The following is an 18,294-nucleotide window of genomic DNA, read 5'->3' on the forward strand; positions in this document are numbered from 1 at the left end:
ACCAAAATAAAACACCACATGACATCTCTCCCTTCACCCAATGGCATCAGAAGTATTGTCAGGGTGGGTCTGTTGTGAAAAGTAACCTGTAAGAACAGCATCATCTCCTTTCTTTGAACAAGTTTCCTACACTGCTGCCGCCGTGTGCGGCATAGCAATGAAATACTTCTCTTTGCTTTTCACTCCTTTTGGTCTGCAGAAATAACATTACCAAAAGCCAGTTTATGGCACTGTAATCCTGTTATTGTCCATCAAGCCCCTGTCTGCCCTAGAGGCAGGTGTTGAGAGGGGAGATGGACACGCTGGGGGAAGTGTCCCTCTGTCTGGTTGGACCTTTTTTACAGGTGGGGGGGACATGGGGGAAGGATTACCCAATCTTGGCATGTAATCAAAAGGCCCACAGAGCATGAACAACACTGTCTGCAAACTAAATATGCTTAACAGGTAGATTGCTAAGACACTTGAATCAAAATCCTATGCTTTTTTTTTTCAATACAGATGCACTCCAACGAATTTAACTTCGGTGAATGCAATGAATTAACCCTCAGAGCATGCGGGAAAGAGGGTTTAGGGACTTATATATTTCTCTTGTGGTGGTTTCTAATTCACACAGTGCAGAGCAGGTGAGAACAAATGCTTAGTTGCAAAATACTTTCTTTAACTTATAAACACTTCTCTATTTCTGCTGTCCAAATCAATTGAACAGAAAGAACGGGCAGAAGAAATAACAAGCCATTGAAACTGTATCTCAGTCTTAATAACAAAGGGCAAGGACAAGCTCTTCTACTCACAAGAACCCGGCTTTTGGCTTTCCTGGGACCCCTTGTGAGCACAGGTTCACCTCCAAAGAACACTTCTTAGGATCAGAGCTGAAATTATATCTTTAATGTACAAGTGTTGTTAGCTGTAAAATCTAGTGCTTAGGAGAGAAAGAGAATTCCTAATGTGGTGTGTTCATAATATGAAACAAATCGCTGAACACAGGTGAAATGAAGAAAATGTCCTTGGAAGCTTTGAAGTTGTTCTTGTAATAAGCAAAAGAAATAGGAAATTCTTTTCCAGTTTCTTGATTTTTTATGCAAATTCAAAAAATAGATGTTGCTTTACTCCATTGCAATTTTCTTTAATTGGATCTATGAAGTTATGTACTTTAACAGATGCTCTTAGTCCTACCTAGGGAATCTGAATGTTTTGTTTATATCTTAAAAACTGAAAATATATATTGATAAAGACTTACGGTGAAGTTAATCTATGGTGACACCTTGTGGGAAAACACCACCTCAGATTTACATGACTAAGTAAGATCTGGTGTGATTGAGGGATGGGGAGGAGGAGCAGCATTTTTTTGGTTTCAAACAAGGCTGCTCCTTCCATACACTTTGAAGGCATAGTAACATAGAAATTTATAATAATGTTTGGGACTACTTTTAGGCAGAACTGCTTGGAGAGACACTTGAGTCCAGTTCTTCTGAAAAGCAAGATAAAAAAATGCTATGAAGGTTTTGTTCCTGATTTTTCCAAAGCTTTTTCCTTGTGCCAGTATTGATACTGGTGCAAGGCAAATGTGCAATTCTGCTGACTCAGAACAGTAGTTATTTCTATTCACTTTGCACAATTTTAAATCCTCAGGCGGGGAGTAAAGCACTTGAGTAGATTTTTGACTGTCTCCTGAGAGCCTTGTTATTGAAATGCTCTGAAACAAAAGGAAATGTTTTGAAAAGACTGTGTGCAGCTGTTTATTGTGAGTTCAGAAGGATGTATGGGTCTGGTCCTGATCTTTTAGTGCTTTCTTTAATGGGTGATTAAAAATTAAAATGTTCATGACTCTTTGAACTTGAGAACGGCACGAAAGTTTTGAACAAATGAAAGATTGTACTATGGGGAATAGGAAGGAGTTAGTGAATTATTTAATTTTACAGTCCTGTTTTTTGTGGAGATCACAAAGGGTCTGGGGAGCACTTCAGGCCTCTTGATTCTAACACCTAGTTAGAAGAAAAACTTGGAGAAAAACTGTGCAAAACCTCCAAATGGGATCTCCCTGAGCTTCCTGGGTTCTCGGTGAGGATACTCAGGAGGCAGCATCTCCTACCTCTATGGTACAAGGAATAAAACAAAAACCATATTGTTAAAAGCATTTAACCTGATCCACCTAAAAGTGCCTCCCTAATGGAACTGTTTGTGTAATCAAGTGTTTGGAAAACCAGGGCCTAAATCTGTAGCATTTTGGTGTTCAGGTACTGCTGGGTTGGGGAGGGAAGCAAACAGAGATGCTACTAACACACATATGCTTTCTAATTCACAGCAGGAATTTCTGTTGCAAATCTGTTTATGAAAATTCACTAATCCAATTGTGACAGAACACATTTAAAATACAATGACCTTATTTCTGTCTTTTAAAGCTCAGTTGTCCCTAAATTTGTCTGATACTAAGGTATCATTTCCCACGTGTCCTGCCAGGTTTATCTTGCCACCTGTGGATTAGAAAGCTGAATAGATAATATACAGGATGGAAACTATATGCAATGTAACCTATTATCCAGTACCAACTTATTCAAAAGAACCTTGCCAAAGCATCAGTCTTTATGAAAAATAGCAAGTTAGATGTACTTAAGAAATGGGATTTTGTGGTCCCACAGAACTTGTGTCAGGAAGTCGTTAATTTACGACACACTGCGGTGTTCAGTTTAAAATCGTGTGGTACATCACCGTACTTGAGGATGGTTCAGAAACTGCTCCAGCGCATGAAGGTAACTGTGCTATTTAAAAAAACCTCTAAAGAGTCCTTTGTGGAAATCTCTGCCAGTGAAAACCTCTGTGATTGTGTGGGTTGGCAAATGAATCACAAGCAATTGCTTGCCTTCACAAGTGGAGCCAAGCTGTGTATTCCAGGCAGAAGAATAAGGAACACACATGTAAATCTCTTTTATGGCTTTGTTTCCCACTTTATGTACACAATAAAACTTCACACTCTGTGGTCGTCTGTGCTCTTCTGCAGGGCTGAAATGCACAGACACCTGCGTCTGCACTGTAGTTTCTCCCTTCACTTGCCCACACGGCTCGGCAGCACTTCGTGCAGAGATCTTTGTGTCCGTGTCACACCTGGAGAGATGCTCTTGGCACAGAGAAGCAGGTTACAGATAACCTGTTTGCTGGGCCTACAGGCTGAACAAGGCAGGTTACCAAAAAGTACCCTTTCAAGGGATGTCATATTTTGGGGTACTGTACTGGTTTTGGCTGGGATGGAGTTAATTTTCTTCATAGTATCTTGTATGGTGCTATGTTTTGAATTTGTGACCAAAACAGTGTTGTATCAACTAAATCAGTTGATATCAGTTATCGCTGAACAGTGATTAAACAGCGCCAAGGCCTTTTCTGCTTCTCACGCTGCCCTGCCAGCGAGTAGGCTGGGGGTGTGTGAGAAGTTGGGAGGGGACACGTCTGGGACAGCTGACCCCAACTGACCAGAGGGATATCCCAGACTACATGACATCATGCTCAGTATATAAAGCTGGGGGAAGAAGAAGGAAGGGAGGGACGTTCGGAGTGATGGCGTTTGTCTTCCCAAGTCACCATTACGCGTGATGGAGCCCTGCTTTCCTGGAGATGGCTGAACACCTGCCTGCCCATGGGAAGTGGTGAATGAATTCCTTGTTTTGCTTTGCTTGTGTGCGCAGCTTTTGCTTTGCCTATTAAACTGTCTTTATCTCAACCCACGAGTTTTCTCACTTTTACACCTTCCAGTTCTCTCACCCATCCCATTGTGGGGGAGTGACCAAGCGGCTGTGTGGTGCTGGGCCACCTGCTGGGGTTAAACCACAAGTACATATGTAGGGAAGTCATTGCATCAAGTATAAAAGCAATTCCTCGTCTCCTTAACCTGTTTTCTTCCCCTAACATTTGATTTCTGACATTATTTCTAATGTGGTAAAAGACCCCAGGCTGAACATGTTTGAAAAGTACATGGCCAGTTTAAAAAAACCTACCTTACACTGTGTAACAAATTTATTTGCCTTTGAAGGGGGGGGGGGGGGGGGGGAGACAGCCTGCTGGAACTCTTCCAGCACAATCCTCCTAAAAAAGGGGGACGATGTTGACTCATGTTCCACTGCATGTGAAGTCTTTTTAGGAGACAAAAGGCCACAATACTGCAAGATTTTCCTCCTGCAGTCCCTCAAACTTGCAGGAAGTAAGGACTCATAAAATTTGACAGAAGGGATGTTTCCTACATCTTGCACGCATAGATCATAGTGCTCTGGAAAATGGCATGAATTTCCTTAGCATGAAGTAGATGAAGGAGGGGAAAGCTTGCTTTATGCAACAGGTCTTTGTTCCCTTATCAACTGTGAATGTAAAACGGACGTCTCTCCAAAGGTGTTTAAAACATTTGCATTTTCAGGTGGAAATAGGTGCACTTCAAGACCTTCTTGGTCTGAGAAGAACTTGAGAACCCCCGATGCCTCCTTTAGCTGCAATGAACTCTTGTGACCAGCTTCCTTGTCAACTGTGGAAAAAGTCCCGTCTCTGGGGAAGAAATAGCTCTGCAAGTCAAATGTGACAGGGTCTCCTGATGTTTTTCTAAGACATGTGGAGCATAGATACTCTCAGCACCATTTTTCATACACAGCTTCATATGTAGGAGAGAATTACCTCGAACTCGTAATGTCTTATATGTCATTAATATACCAAGGTCAGGTTGGATGGGGCTGTGAGCAACCTGATCTACTGAAAGATGTCCCTGCCCATGGCAGGGGAGGTGGACTAGAGGATCTTTAAAGGTCTTTTCCAACCCAAACCATCCTGTGATTCTATGATTCTATGATTTAAAGGCAAAAAGATGGGCACCTAAACCAATATTAGATGCATAAGTTAAAATGGTCTAATATTTTTAAATAATACTTGTACCAACTTTGGAGTACACTTTGGACACCAGAGTGATAACCTAAGGATGAAAAGCTGGAGGGAAAGCTTCAAAGCCTTAAGTTCAACATCATACCCTTGCATTCAGCACATCTTTTTTTTTTACTTTATTTAGGAAGAGGTCTGAAAAACAACTGCTCTGATACTACCTAAAATGGTCTTTCTTCATTACTGAAAAGTGAAGAGGCAGAAGGATGAGAGAGGCTTAGCGTGCCTTCGTGCAACAAGTTTTGGCAGGGGTTCCTCCCTCTCCAAGATAGGGATGAAGGAACTACTATTAACTAGTTTCCAAATTATTGTTAAGGTATTTCTGGAAAAGACAGTGAAATGAAATGTCTCCTCCAACAAAAGCACTGGTGGTTTCCAAAAGGAGCAAGCCAGCTTCTTGGGAGCACTTTTTAGTACATTAGAGACTTCCAGATGTTCTTAGCTGTTCTTGATTGTATTCCAGACACGATGCACTTTTTGCAGGTATACCACTGGAGGTCACTCATGTACTAAAAAACAGTACAGTACTGGCTGCTGCAGGGGAGAAAGTAATTTCATAAATCATCCAAGAATAAACTCAGCTTGAACTGAAGATTACCTTAAAATGGAAATGAGTTGGAAAATATGCTGTGTGGATATTTCTCAAATTTACAGTAGAATATATTAAAACTAGCAAGTAAACTAATGATTTTTAAGTTTTTATAAAAAGACAAAAACCTCACCATTAGCAAGCCAAGTTTGCTTTGATCTAGCTACAGTAATAATGGAGATGCAGCGCTTCTTTTTGCCAAAGAAAGCAAAAAGAGGAAAAGATAACCACCTCTAAAAATGCTCACTGAAGTTGCAATCGGTGTGACAAGAAATTGCAAACAAAATGACATGTAAGATAGGAGGGGAAAGACTGCATGGGAATTTTCTCACTATGACATTTCTGATAGGAGAAAATTGCAAGAAGTTATAAATAAACTCGATTTATATGACTAGTTTCCTTATCTCTACTTTCCGTTAATCCATTTTTATCACTACCTTTCAAACTTATGGGCATACATTTGCTGAAATTGGGAGTTGTTGAGAAAAGGAGCTTGTTAAAATGTTTTCCCTTTCTCCCCTAAACTAAAATTTTAGTATAGATTTCCTGCTCTGAGGTGAAGAATAAAAAAATGCAGGTCTTGTCAATATCAGTATAACATCTCTTACCCCAACTGCGCCAAAACCAGTTATTTTACTTCAGAAGCAAACTGCTACTGACCGGCAACTCTCTACCTCCGTCTCCAGGCCCATCAACATTCATACCAATATTCTCGTAGTATGAGAGAGTCAATTAAGTCAGACAGATACATACGTTAATAATTAATTGCTTACATATTATCAGGAAAAAATGTTTCTGAGCAGCTTTATTCACCTGCAGAAGAGGAGAAAAAAATCTGTCCATGGCATTTAGTGCTTGCACAATACTTTGTGCAGCTCTGCCTTCCTCTGTACTTTTAACTTACTATTTATATAATGCCATTTGATTCTGGTGGCTTCTAGGGGGCTTCTGCAGCTGCTGTCTCCTGCTGGCTGCTTCCTGACTGACAGGTTCTTGATTTAAAAGGAGCTGCATGCTCAGTCATTAGCTGCCTGCTGATTAGGGGGTGCTGGACTGGTTTCTGTCTGCTGTGTAGGGATGCTTATTCAGCTGGGAGATGGGAATACAGCAAGCAGAGCTTTTGGCGTTTTGTGTGGGTGCTGGGGAAAGGCAGAAACTCTTCTGCAAACAGCGTGGGACTGTGCAACACCAGTGTTGATGAGCTACTCCGGCACCAGTGAAGAAAGTACCCTTGGCACTTCAGTGGTGACAGCCTAGACAGGGCTTGGGCAGGGGCATGTTGTGTCCAGGTGTCTCACTGGGGCTGTGGGTGATGGGGTCCTCCCCTGTGGGAGGCGTGTAGTGGTCCGGGTGCTATGTGTCCAAGGACCTGCGGAAGGAGGTGTGCAGACTGTTCACTGTTAAGGAAGGTAAATGGGATATAAGCAGAGTGTCCACAGAGGTGAGAGCCTGAGCCTGAGGTGGAGGGATGTCTAGGGGCTGTGCTGGATGGAGCGGCGGATGGGAAATCCCCTGAGGGACGTTGCTGAAGTTCATGACTTCTGGCAGCAGGAGAAATGTTCCTCCTCCCTGCTCAGACTTGAATGCAGAGAGTTGGGTTTGAGCCCTAATAGTCATGGGAGGGGAACAGATGCTGCTAAGGGAGGCTTCAGAGCCAGCTGTGCCCAGCTTGAGCATCAGCAGCAAGTGGTAGCAGTTGGAGATCCCCTTCTGTAGGGAATAAAGGAACCTGTCTGCTGACCAAACACACTGCCATGGAAGGTTTGCTGTTTGGTAGATGCCCAGATACTGGGTGTTGTAGAGAGGTGGGCAAGGCTCATCCAGTCCCCTGACTGTTACCCCTCATTGCTCATCAGTGTGACCATCAGTGATACTGCTGAGGGACACCTGGAGCAAAACGAGTAACTGCAGGATTCTGGGTGGCAAAGGACATGGAAACCCACAGGGTGTCCCCTTGATCCTCCATGGGAAGCGGTCAGGTAGGAAGGTGTCCTGGTTTCAGCTGGGATAGAGTTAATTTCCTTCCTAGTAGCTGGTACAGCGCTGTGTGTTGGATTTAGGATGAGAACAATGTTGATAACACACCGATGGTTTAGTTGTTGCTGAGCAGTGCTTACACTACTCAAGGACTTTCCAGCTTCCCATGCTCTACTGACTGAGAAGGCTGGAGGTGCACAAGAAGCCGGGAGGGGGCACAGCCAGGACAGCTGACCCAAACTGGCCCCAGGGATATTCCATACCATGTGACGTCACGCTCAGTACATAAACTGGGGAAAGCTGGCCGGGGGGGCCGCTGCTCGGGGACTGGCTGGGCATCGGTCGGTGGGTGGTGAGCAATTGCATTGTGCATCACTGGCATTGTGTATTATTCTTATTACTATTAGTAGTAGTATTTTATTTTATTTCAATTATTAAACTGTTTTTATCTCAACCCATGAGTTTTCTCACTTTCACTCTTCCGATTCTCTCTCCCATCCCACCGGGGCGGTGGGGGGAGTGAGCGAGCGGCTGTGTGGTGCTCAGTTGCCAACTGAGGTTAAACCACGACAGAGGGGACGCAATCCTGAGAGGTAACAACTGGCCACATAGCTGTTGCCGTAGGTAGTGCTTTGGCTTTCATCACCGTGGGTCCCTCTTGGAGGAACAAGGAGATCTAACGAAGTGGGGTAAGAGTGTCTTTGCCAACAGGTTTGTAAATCTGGTGAGGAGAGACTTACACTTGATACCTTGGAGGATGGCGATAACTGCTTGCACTAAGTGAAGGAATGGAGTTCAGGGGTGGTAAGTAAATGGGGCAGGGTGATGGCAGCAAGATACCCCTTGGGCAAGATAAAACAAGTCAAAAGGGAACCTACCTTAAGTATATGTATACAAATGGATCCAGCCTGGGAAACAAAAAGGAGGAACTAGGAACTGCTCTGTGTGCAGATGCAGAACAGTGACATTCTTGGAAAAACTGAAACATGGTGGGACAGCTCACACAACTGGAGCTCTCCGATGAATGAAGGGCTCATTAGCAAAGACAGAAAGGAAAAATGAGGGGGAGAGTGTTCCTCTATGTGAAGAAGCAGCTTGAATGCATGGAGCTCTTCTATACCATGGACAACATGCTGGTTCACAGCCTGTGGATCAGCGAGGGTGTTAAGTGCAGCATAGCATTGGGAATTTGTCACAGATCCACTTCCTCGTCCTGATCAGTTGACAGTCTCCTTTTAATAGCTTAAGGAAGGTTACAAGGTAAACAAGAAACTTGGGACTGAGCTGTAACACACAACAAAAAGGTAGTAATATACAGAATACACTGAGTAAGTACTAATATACAGAATATACTGAATTTTGTATCAGAAATAGTGTGGCCAGCAGGAGTAGGGAAGTGATTGTCCCCCTGTACTTGGCACTGGTGAAGCCGCACCTCGAATACTGTGTTCAGTTTTGGGCCCCTCACTACAAGAAAGACATCAAGGTGCTGGAGCGTGTCCAGAGAAGGGCAACGAGGCTGGTGAGGGGTCTGGAGAACAAGTCTTATGAGGAGCAGCTGAGGGAACTGGCGTTGTTTAGCCTGGAGAAAAGGAGGCTCAGCGATAAAAGACCTCATCGTTCTCTGCAACTACCTGAAAGGAGGTTGTAGCAAGGAGGTGGGTGTCGGTCTCTTCTCCCAAGTAACAAGCGATAGGACAAGAGGAAATGGCCTCAAGTTGCACCAGGGGAGGTTTAGATTGGATATGAGGAAAAATTTCTTTACTGAAGGAGTGGTTAAACATTGGAACAGGCTGCCCAGGGGAGTGGTTGAGTCCCCATCCCTGGAGGTATTTAAAAGACGTGTAGATGTGGTGCTTAGGGACATGGTTTAGTGGTGGACTTGGCAGTGCTAGGTTAACGGCTGGACTTGATGATCTTAAAGGTCCTTTCCAACCTAAATGATTCTACGATTCTATGAAAATGGAAGCAAAAGCAGACTACAAAGGAAGAATTTAAAAACATTGCACCAGTGTGTTAGGAAAGCAAAATTCAGTTTGAGTTCAAACTGGCAAGGGGAGATTTAGGGCAACAAAAAGTGTTTCTACAGCTACATGAACAATAAAAAAATAAACAAGGAAAATGTAGGCCTGTAATTGGCGGTCTAGTGACAGGGGATACAGATAGAGCTGGGAAGTCCAATGCTGCCTTTGTCTTTGTCTTCACAAGCAAGACCCCCAGGTCTGTGCCCAGAGGCAGGGTTCAAGGAAGCGAAGAACTACCAGTAGTGGGAGAAGATTGAGTTTGCTTCTGCAAACTTGTGAGGATACAACTTCATGAATCCAGAATAACCCTGTACTGATTTCAGCAACTGACTACCTGTTACATGGAATAAAGAAAGTTGTCGTGAGACTGCACGCTCTGAGATCATAAAAGTTTCAGAGATACATATTCCAGACAGAACAGTGATGGAAATGTTTATTCAAAGTATCTTAACACAGCCTTTTATGAATAAAAATATTGCAGGTTTACCATAATAAATGGTTCACTCTGAAATTTCCTCTTTTTGGCTCTTCGTCTTTAGTTGTATCCAATTACTCTGCTTCCTTTGATTCATCCTCCTTATCCTCTAAATTAGCAGTTCCTGTGGAGGCGAAGGAAAGACAGAACATAGAGATGCATTTTATTATAAAATACTGGAAAGTAATCCTAGTAACCTAAAACATAATTCTAGGACTATGCTGGCTACCTCAGTCATCTTTCCCATTGCCTTTCACTGCCAATACTTGAATTTAACTGTTATACGTTGTTTGTCATCTGCCAGACAGACTCAGTACACACATATTGACTGCCAGCTGGCCCATATGTAACTCCAGGACAGCCAAGAATGTCTCCTATTTCGACAAGTATCATAAGAAACATGGAGCAAGAAGGATGGAATTCCTGTGTGGAAAAAAATTATGGTAATGGGACAGAGAATACGAGGCTGCAAGAAACCAGATTTTGTTACATCTGTTCTTTACAGTATGCATATTTTCTTCAAATCATTTCCTCTTACTATAACTTAATCTTGCTAAACATAAAGATAAGAGGAACAATATGTTGCCTAATTAATTATGGATGTAGACCTATGCTGAAAAATGTATAAAATCCAACTCTCTGATTCTAGAAATAAAGAGTTGGAAGGAACTTTGAGAACATCTATCTCATTCCTATGTTTTCATGCATTGGAATCTGCATTTATGCTGTCTCTGACAGATACTTGGGTCCATTTGTTCTTTTTAAAAAAAAACAACACAAAAAACCAATGGGAATACCAGAACTGCTTCATTGTGGTAGGCCAGAAAATTTGTCAGAATCGAGTTCAGTCAAAAATGGTTATTTGAGTCCAAGAGACTTTGAGACAAACCAGGCTCAATGAACTTTTGCCAAATCCAAAGCAGAGCTATGCAGGAAACCTGCTTAGATTTCTGCTGGATCTGATCCAAGCCCAGGGATCCTGTAAGATGTCAGTCCTACGCACCAGATCAGCTAGCTGGCTAGTCTGCCCTGAAGCAGGAGTGCACCTTCAGAGCTGATGGGCAAAAAATGAGAGCAAATAAACAATAAAAATTCCAAGAGCTGACCTAAATGTTTAGCGTATACCTCCAGGCATTTTGACGTGGTTTAATAGTCTTTCTGATCCCTATGGATAGTGCTTTGCTTTGATTTATTGTAAAATGGACTGATTACAAATGGATAAATTTATCTTATGTTTTCATACATCGGATATGTAAGCTTGTGAATGTTAACACTTAATAAATAGAAACACCACAACTGGGTGGAGGCCTATAGGCTAAATATGAGTAAACATAAATGCATCCTTTTGTTGTTTCTTAGTAATTTTGTATTTAAAACAGGCTTCTGAACTGCCTGGAAGAAAACCTGAGCATCTGAATTCCAAATCTCTTTGGTTTGTAAGAGAAACAAATCAACCAGAGACTGTTCAAACCGTAATGCATAACAATACCTAAAATTTGTTTCTTCAGATTTGTTTTGCCTGCTTTTTAACTTCAGTTGAGAGAATAAGAATACACAATTACATTCATGAGAGAAAAGTGGAGTGCTCAAAACCCCCTGAATTTCCCAGGGTCTGAAATCTTCTCTCTCATTTTTGTACGAAAAAAGGTTTGCAAATGCAATCACTTACAAACTCAGCCCTGCAAGTGCTGTCAGCTGTACATGTCTAGATAATGCTGCACGGAAGTGTCACTTCTAATTTGTACTGTTACAGTTTATGAACTTGACTACTCAAAACCAGTTTACATCTATAGAGGGCTGCCCCCTTATGAAAGGTAGACATTCCCATGGTCTCTTCAGCTTGATAATGAACCTCTCAGCAGCAGCATGACTTCACCTGATTGACATACATCATTTCAAACCCTGATTGCTAATTGAAGAATGAGCATGCATGCCCCATTCCTCACCTTGATCCTCCTGATCTTTGTTTTCTTCGTCCTCTCTGCTTCCCTCATCTTCCTCTCCTGCATCCCTTGCTGAGCTAAAAACTTCACTGGATACTTCATGAAGAGAAGACTCATCATCCCTACCCTCAACAGACTCATCAGTGACTGAAATATGCGAAATTAGAAACACAGAAGAAAATTAATTTTTACAAATTTTCACTCAGCCATTGTTTTCATGCAGTAGCTAATAACTCCTACTGAAGTCTATCAGTACTTAAAGGGGGCTTATAAAAAAGATGGGGGCAAACTTTTTAGCAGGGCCTGTTGCGACAGGACAAGGGGGAATGGCTTTAAACTAAAGGGGGGTAGATTTAGACTAGATATGAGGAAGAAATTTTTTTACGCTGAGGGTGGTGAAGCACTGGCACAGGTTGCCCAGAGAGGTGGTGGATGCCCCACCCCTGGAAACATTCCAGGTCAGGCTGGACGGGGCTCTGAGCAACCTGACCTCATTGAAGATGTCCCTGCCCACGGCAGGGGGGGTTGGACTAGATGACCTTTAGAGGTCCCTTCCAACCCAAACTATTCTATGATTCTATGATTCTAAGCCTGCAGTCTTTACTCACATGAGAAATCCCACAAAATCTTCTGTAACTATTTATAATCAGGTTTGTATAACAGGCCATGATATAGACTAAAATGATTCACAGGCTTCCCAAGACAGTTGTATATCATTATGCTATGTGAGATGAAACAGACACATATATATATATATATTATGCAGTTTATGAACAGGCTTGGAAGTTCCTAACATTCAATATGTGGTAAATTATAGGAAAAAAAACCCAAAAAACCTCTCACACCACTTGATATTAAACCTGAAAAACACGGTTTCAGGAGATAGTCAAAGCATGGAGTTTCCAGCTGTCCAGCAGAACAAACCTGCAGTTGATGGCATTTTCTCCTCTTCAGTTACTGCTGCTGCTGCTCTTTCTTCCACTACTTCTGCTGCTGCTGCTGCTGCCACTAGGGAGGCTTCTCTGGGAGAAGGTGGGTTTTCCCCATGGGGAGTCCAAAGTGTTAATTTGGTAATTTCTGATGCTTTCCATTTTGGGGCAACAAGTAATGAGGGTTCCTCCTCTTCTTCTCCCTCCCCTTTACCCTAGAAGACAACTCATGAAATCCAGCATCTTATCTTACAGGTATTAAGGGGGTAACGAAGATGATGGTTTTGTGTACTAAAACCTCTTTATCTGGGCTCAAAACGGCAATGACATGGCCTTTTAAAGTATTTACAGGTGAAGGAACTTCAGCAGCCGCAAATCTTGGAAGAGAACTATACTTTGAACCTTGATGAAGTCAGTTGACTATTACTAATGATCAATGCTTGCCAGTTTGCTTTCTTTAAGGTAAAATTTTGTCTCTCCCTTAAACAGAATGGCTGTGAGGGGCCTATCAACTATGTCTCCTCTTCTATGCCTGTCTACAGCACAACAGCGGCAAATAAGACCTGATGCTCTGTCTGGTAGATGCTATCTCACACAGGAACAGAGTGGCGAAACAGCTCTTTCTGCCTCAATATTTGCTTAGGGAAGACCTTGGAATGGATCTAGGAAGCAGGAAGGTACTGCACAAAGCTTATGTTTTTGAAATTTGAAGATAATTTTTTTTATTTAAAAAATCATGCTTTATTTTATCCAAATATGAAGAAGTCTTAGTAATGGAATCATTATCTGCATTACAAGCTAATTTCTTTTATTTTTTTTAAATGGGACTTGTTCTGCAATTACGTCAACTAAAGAAAAAAGAAGCAAAATATAATCTTACTTTAGTGACAGCACTGTCCCTTGCTTTACACAGTCACTACAGCATTCACATGAGAAGAAATTATTGTTCCTGAGAGTAATGATTTTCAGAAGCCGAGTGCTTAACCCTGGGGTTCTTAAATTCATGTTTACACTCCTACATCAATGGCCTAATATTCCAAAATCAGCACATCCAACACTTTGGATACTCGTATGAATCTGATACTGAATTTGAGGATCTCTTGCTTTTAGCCAAAAAAGCAAAACAGTCTCCATGTTTTGCAAATCTCTATCACTAAGGATAGGACTTTTTAAATTATTATTATTTTGTCCGTGTCTTAAGAAACAATTGCTGCACTGGAGAATTTTCAAAGAGTGTGTAATGGGAACTAATGTGTCAGACAACAGAGGTAGCAAACTCTAAGCTAAAATGTGGCGTATTTTCTTGAAATCAAAACAGTAATATTAAGATACATTTCTTATTTCTATAGCTATTTTGCACCATATTAATCAGAAACGTTTCAAAACATTCACACATGAAGGAGAAGGAAAAACAGGCCCTGATCCCAGCTGCTTCCTAGAATTATTAGGAGCTGTGGATATTAAGCTCCTAACAGGACCAGGACAACAACGGGTCATAATTCCAAAACATGAATCTGCTGGAAATTACCAGTTGTACGCATAGCACCAAGCATTTCAGAAATACAAGAAGAAATATATATTTTTCGTTGTTTCTGGTGTTCAGAACAAAGTGGAATACAGGCTAAATGTACAGACAAATACATCTACATTATTCTGTGGTTTGAAGCTTCAAGTGTTTTGGGAAGGTCCTGATTCTTCTAAACTTTAGGCAGAAAGGACTCCTGTCTGCAAGTAGTGCAAAAATCACACCTTGTACTTGCCAAAGCTTACACAGTAGAGAAGCTAAAGAAAGAAACAAAATGAAACCTCATTTAGTTCTTAAGAATGTATGAGTTTCTATCCTTTTTTGACTGGTTAGATCTACTTTAACATCAGTATCTATAAGGCATTTTATAGATTACTTGATAATAGATTTGATTTACTGAGTTCTCTGATATTCAGCATAATTTGCACTATTTCTTTACCTGCTCTGATTGTATGTATTCACCATGCTGTTCACATCCAATATCAAAGACATATTTGCCAAGACCTACAGGCTGCACAAAGATACAAAAAAGTCAACAGAAGTACAAAGTTGGTACATTCTAAGCATATAAATGTAAAATATGCTTTACTACCAAATTTATGCAATAGTCAATAACAACTTAGTTTGAAAGCAAAGTTGCAGAGAAAGTTGGCATTCTGTCCTACAGGTTAATTCAGTTTCATATGTTACACTTACGGTACAAGAAATACTACAAAAGATCAGGAGCCTAGCTTCTTATTTTAAGTGGAAACAGATCGTATTAAGGCAATTCCATGCTAACTATTCAGATGAATAGAGAGTTTTCCAGCACACTTACATTTCCGTTCAAAAATTTGCCCTTAAATCTATGGTTTAGGTGAACAAGTTCAGCTTCTCCTTCCTGGTTTCCATTTACCCAACCACCAACATACTTAGATCCTGTGTCTTTATAGACGTATGTACCTTGCCCATGCCTAAGGAGAAAATAATAATTTTGCTTTATATTACTGAATATTAAGGATTTAGGATGTTGTGATGCTTAAGGTATTAAAACTGTATTATTTAAGTGGCTGAAATGACTCAAGTTGGACTAAATTGCCAAGGTCATCCAGTAGCACTTGATTTGCTGCAGTCAGCCATGCTTTGAAAATAACCTTTGCATTTTAATGCCACTGGGTGACTTGAAACATCACTGTAAGAATGAAACAAACCTATTGTGGTTAAACCATTCTCCAGTATAGATGTCTCCATTTGCATACGTGTACTCTCCATAGCCGTGTCTCTGGTCATTCACCCAGTCTCCTTTAATGAGAATACGATAAAAACAGAGTGAGATGTGGTGTATTTCATTGTGTGATATAGCAGTCAGTTTGTAAAGTTATCATACATGAATTACTAGAGAAGGAAAAGAAAGCTATGACACCACTGTGATTTCTTACCATTCCTTACTCCAAGCCCTTGCTCTTTTTTTCTCTGTGTGTCCCTCTCCACACATATTTACGCAGCTGCCTGACTTCCCTTTCATTTTGTCCACCACAATCTGTCTCCATTATCACTCTCCATTATCATTATGAACATAAGAAGTCATATAACATCCTGCTCCTATCTTTAAATTTGGTAATGTATTACAGTTGCATTAGATAATGTGATATTTCCACTCAAATAAAAAGAGGGACTACTTTAGTTTGACTCATTTGCTAAAATTGTCCTGTCAGTGAGGGGGTGTATATACTCAAAAGGATGCTAGATTGTGTGTCTTAATTACTCTTCTATTCAAACTTAAAAGAAATTTAAAAAAAAAATCACAGGTGCATATGCATATGTGAGGCAAGATTGGGCTGCTCTTTTTGCTCTCTGTTTCTAGCCCCCACAATGTGGATTTCTTTCTTGCCTAGTTTAGAAAGGAAGGGGGGGAATATTGTCCCTTGAAGCCTAACTGGTATTCAGAGTGTTTCGGGTACTCTCCTGGAAGAAGGGAAACAATGCGAGTTTCAATGTCTTCAAACTTCAGAGGCATCCCAATCCCTGAGTAAGTGCTCTAATCAGTAGACTATTTTTAAGGATGGACCTAATAAAGTGCTAAAATACTTTATACTGAACACATCTGTTGTTCTAATCATCATTCAGAAATAAGTAACTATACTCTCTTCTACCAAGATTGCACTGATTTGTAAAAGTTACTTAATATTTCTCAGGACTTAGAACACCCCACTTGAAAGGAGGACATGACAAGAATAAACCACTACTAAATACCACGCTTCTCACAATAATTGACATAAATCCCCATAAATAAAACCCATACTTCTCAGAGCTTGTAGTAAAAAAGGAATAAAAGGAAAAAATTTCATCACAAATTTATCTTCTTAAAATAAGACATTGTCCAATTCACTATCTCCTTGCATTCAGGATGGGGGAGGGTGAGGGGGGAATGTGTCCTTTCAGTTACAGAAGTCCTTGCAACCGTGTTCAGTGTTTTACCTTCATATTTTGATCCATCTGGATAAAAAAAAATACCCTGGCCATGCTTTTTGTTTTGAAGATATTCTCCAGTGTAGCAAGCACCATTTCTAAATCTGTAGGTCCCCTGAAACATATTTGGTATAGATAAAATACTTGTCAGTTCTCACTCTTGTTTCAATATAGCGCCCAAACTAACAGAACTGCTGAAACATAAGCACAACCACTGCCTTCTGTCACTGTCTTACCTGTCCACTTCTGAAACCATGTTTATATTCTCCATCGTATGTATCCCCATTGGGTAGATATGCTTTTCCACGTCCATGTCGCTCACCTTCTGAATTGCGTTCACCATCATACTCCTGATCAAATGTGAAAAAAATTGTTTAAGAGGGCTAGACCCGACTGAATCTAACCTCATTAGACAGAGGAAAATGGGTGTTTGCTCAAAGCTGCTCCAATTCAGCTTGAATCAGACTGCAGGAGCACCCGGCCAACAGATGTACTGCTTATGCAGACACTTTCGTCAGGTCCTGGCACAAAGAGGCTTTCCTCCCTTCCTGACACACTACTGGAAAGTATGGATGACTTGTTTTCATCCAGTGGAGAAAGTTAGGCAGGTCCCAACTGAAGCGGTACAGCCCCACTTCCGAAACTCCTGTGCCCACGGAAGAAGCCCCTCGGGAGCTCTCCCAGCCTCGGCACGGCCGGCATACAGTATTCAAGACCCCGTGACCGGTAACGTTCACTCTTCCCTTCCCCGCTGGCGCTCCGCGACCCCCTGCCCGAGTCGCCCGTGGCCGTGAGCCGCTTCCCGCCCCGCTCCTCCCCAGCGCCCTCGGCGGCGGATGCTCCCAGCGGGGACGGGCCCCTCGCGGCAGCAGGGGCCGGCAGACGGGGCAGGACCGCCTCCGCTGGTGCTGCCGAGCCGCCAGCGGCACCCCGACCGCCCCGGCGGACCCCCAAGTCGGCCTCGGCCTCCTCGGTCTCCTCCGAGCTCAGGTCCGACATGGCTGCGGCGCCGCCGTCACCGTGGCAACCAAGGCGCGCGGCGGCCGTTTGCTGCCGTGGCAACGCCCGGCGGGGCGCGCGGGGGCTCGCGCTGCTGTCCCGGGTGCTGAGAGCAACAGCCGGCCCCGCCCCTCACCGCGGCGGCGGGGCGGGGGCGGGGAGCGGGGAGCGGGGAGCGGGGAGCGGGGAGCGGATCCGCCCCGCCCAGCCGCGCGCCGCCGTCTCGCCTGTGAGGAGAAGCGCGGGCGGCCGGCGCTGTTACCGAAAGCGGAGAGTCCCGCCTCCCCAGGAGGCCGCCCGGGCTGCCTGGTGGCTCTCGGCGCGGAAGCGCTGGGAGGGGTGCACCGACCGCCAGAGGACTGTCGTGTCAATAAACGCTCGGGGGTGTGGGACGCCGCCTTTCCCCCGGCACTGATCTCCCTTCTGCTTGCGCTTAGCTTTTCCTGACCTGTACCTTAAGTGTCGTGAAACAGGCCGGTG

The 18,294-nt window shown here is 42.7% G+C and overlaps 1 protein-coding gene across 1 annotated transcript; it reads right to left on the minus strand.

Moving 5' to 3' along the window:
• Positions 1-9,909: 9,909 nt before the first annotated feature.
• On the minus strand, positions 9,910-17,847 carry RSPH1 (radial spoke head component 1). The gene is made up of 9 exons (XM_076354593.1): positions 17,764-17,847; positions 17,052-17,165; positions 16,825-16,930; positions 15,558-15,648; positions 15,185-15,320; positions 14,807-14,878; positions 12,838-13,057; positions 11,917-12,060; positions 9,910-10,094 (listed from the first exon to the last, which is right to left on the minus strand). The coding sequence occupies exons 1-9, from the start codon at positions 17,812-17,814 to the stop codon at positions 10,045-10,047; spliced, it is 984 nt and encodes a 327-aa protein (XP_076210708.1). The 5' UTR covers positions 17,815-17,847; the 3' UTR covers positions 9,910-10,044.
• Between the last annotated feature and the right edge of the window lie 447 nt (positions 17,848-18,294).

The sequence above is a fragment of the Aptenodytes patagonicus genome, chromosome 1 (genome assembly GCF_965638725.1).
Source record: "Aptenodytes patagonicus chromosome 1, bAptPat1.pri.cur, whole genome shotgun sequence".
Taxonomy (NCBI): domain Eukaryota; kingdom Metazoa; phylum Chordata; class Aves; order Sphenisciformes; family Spheniscidae; genus Aptenodytes; species Aptenodytes patagonicus.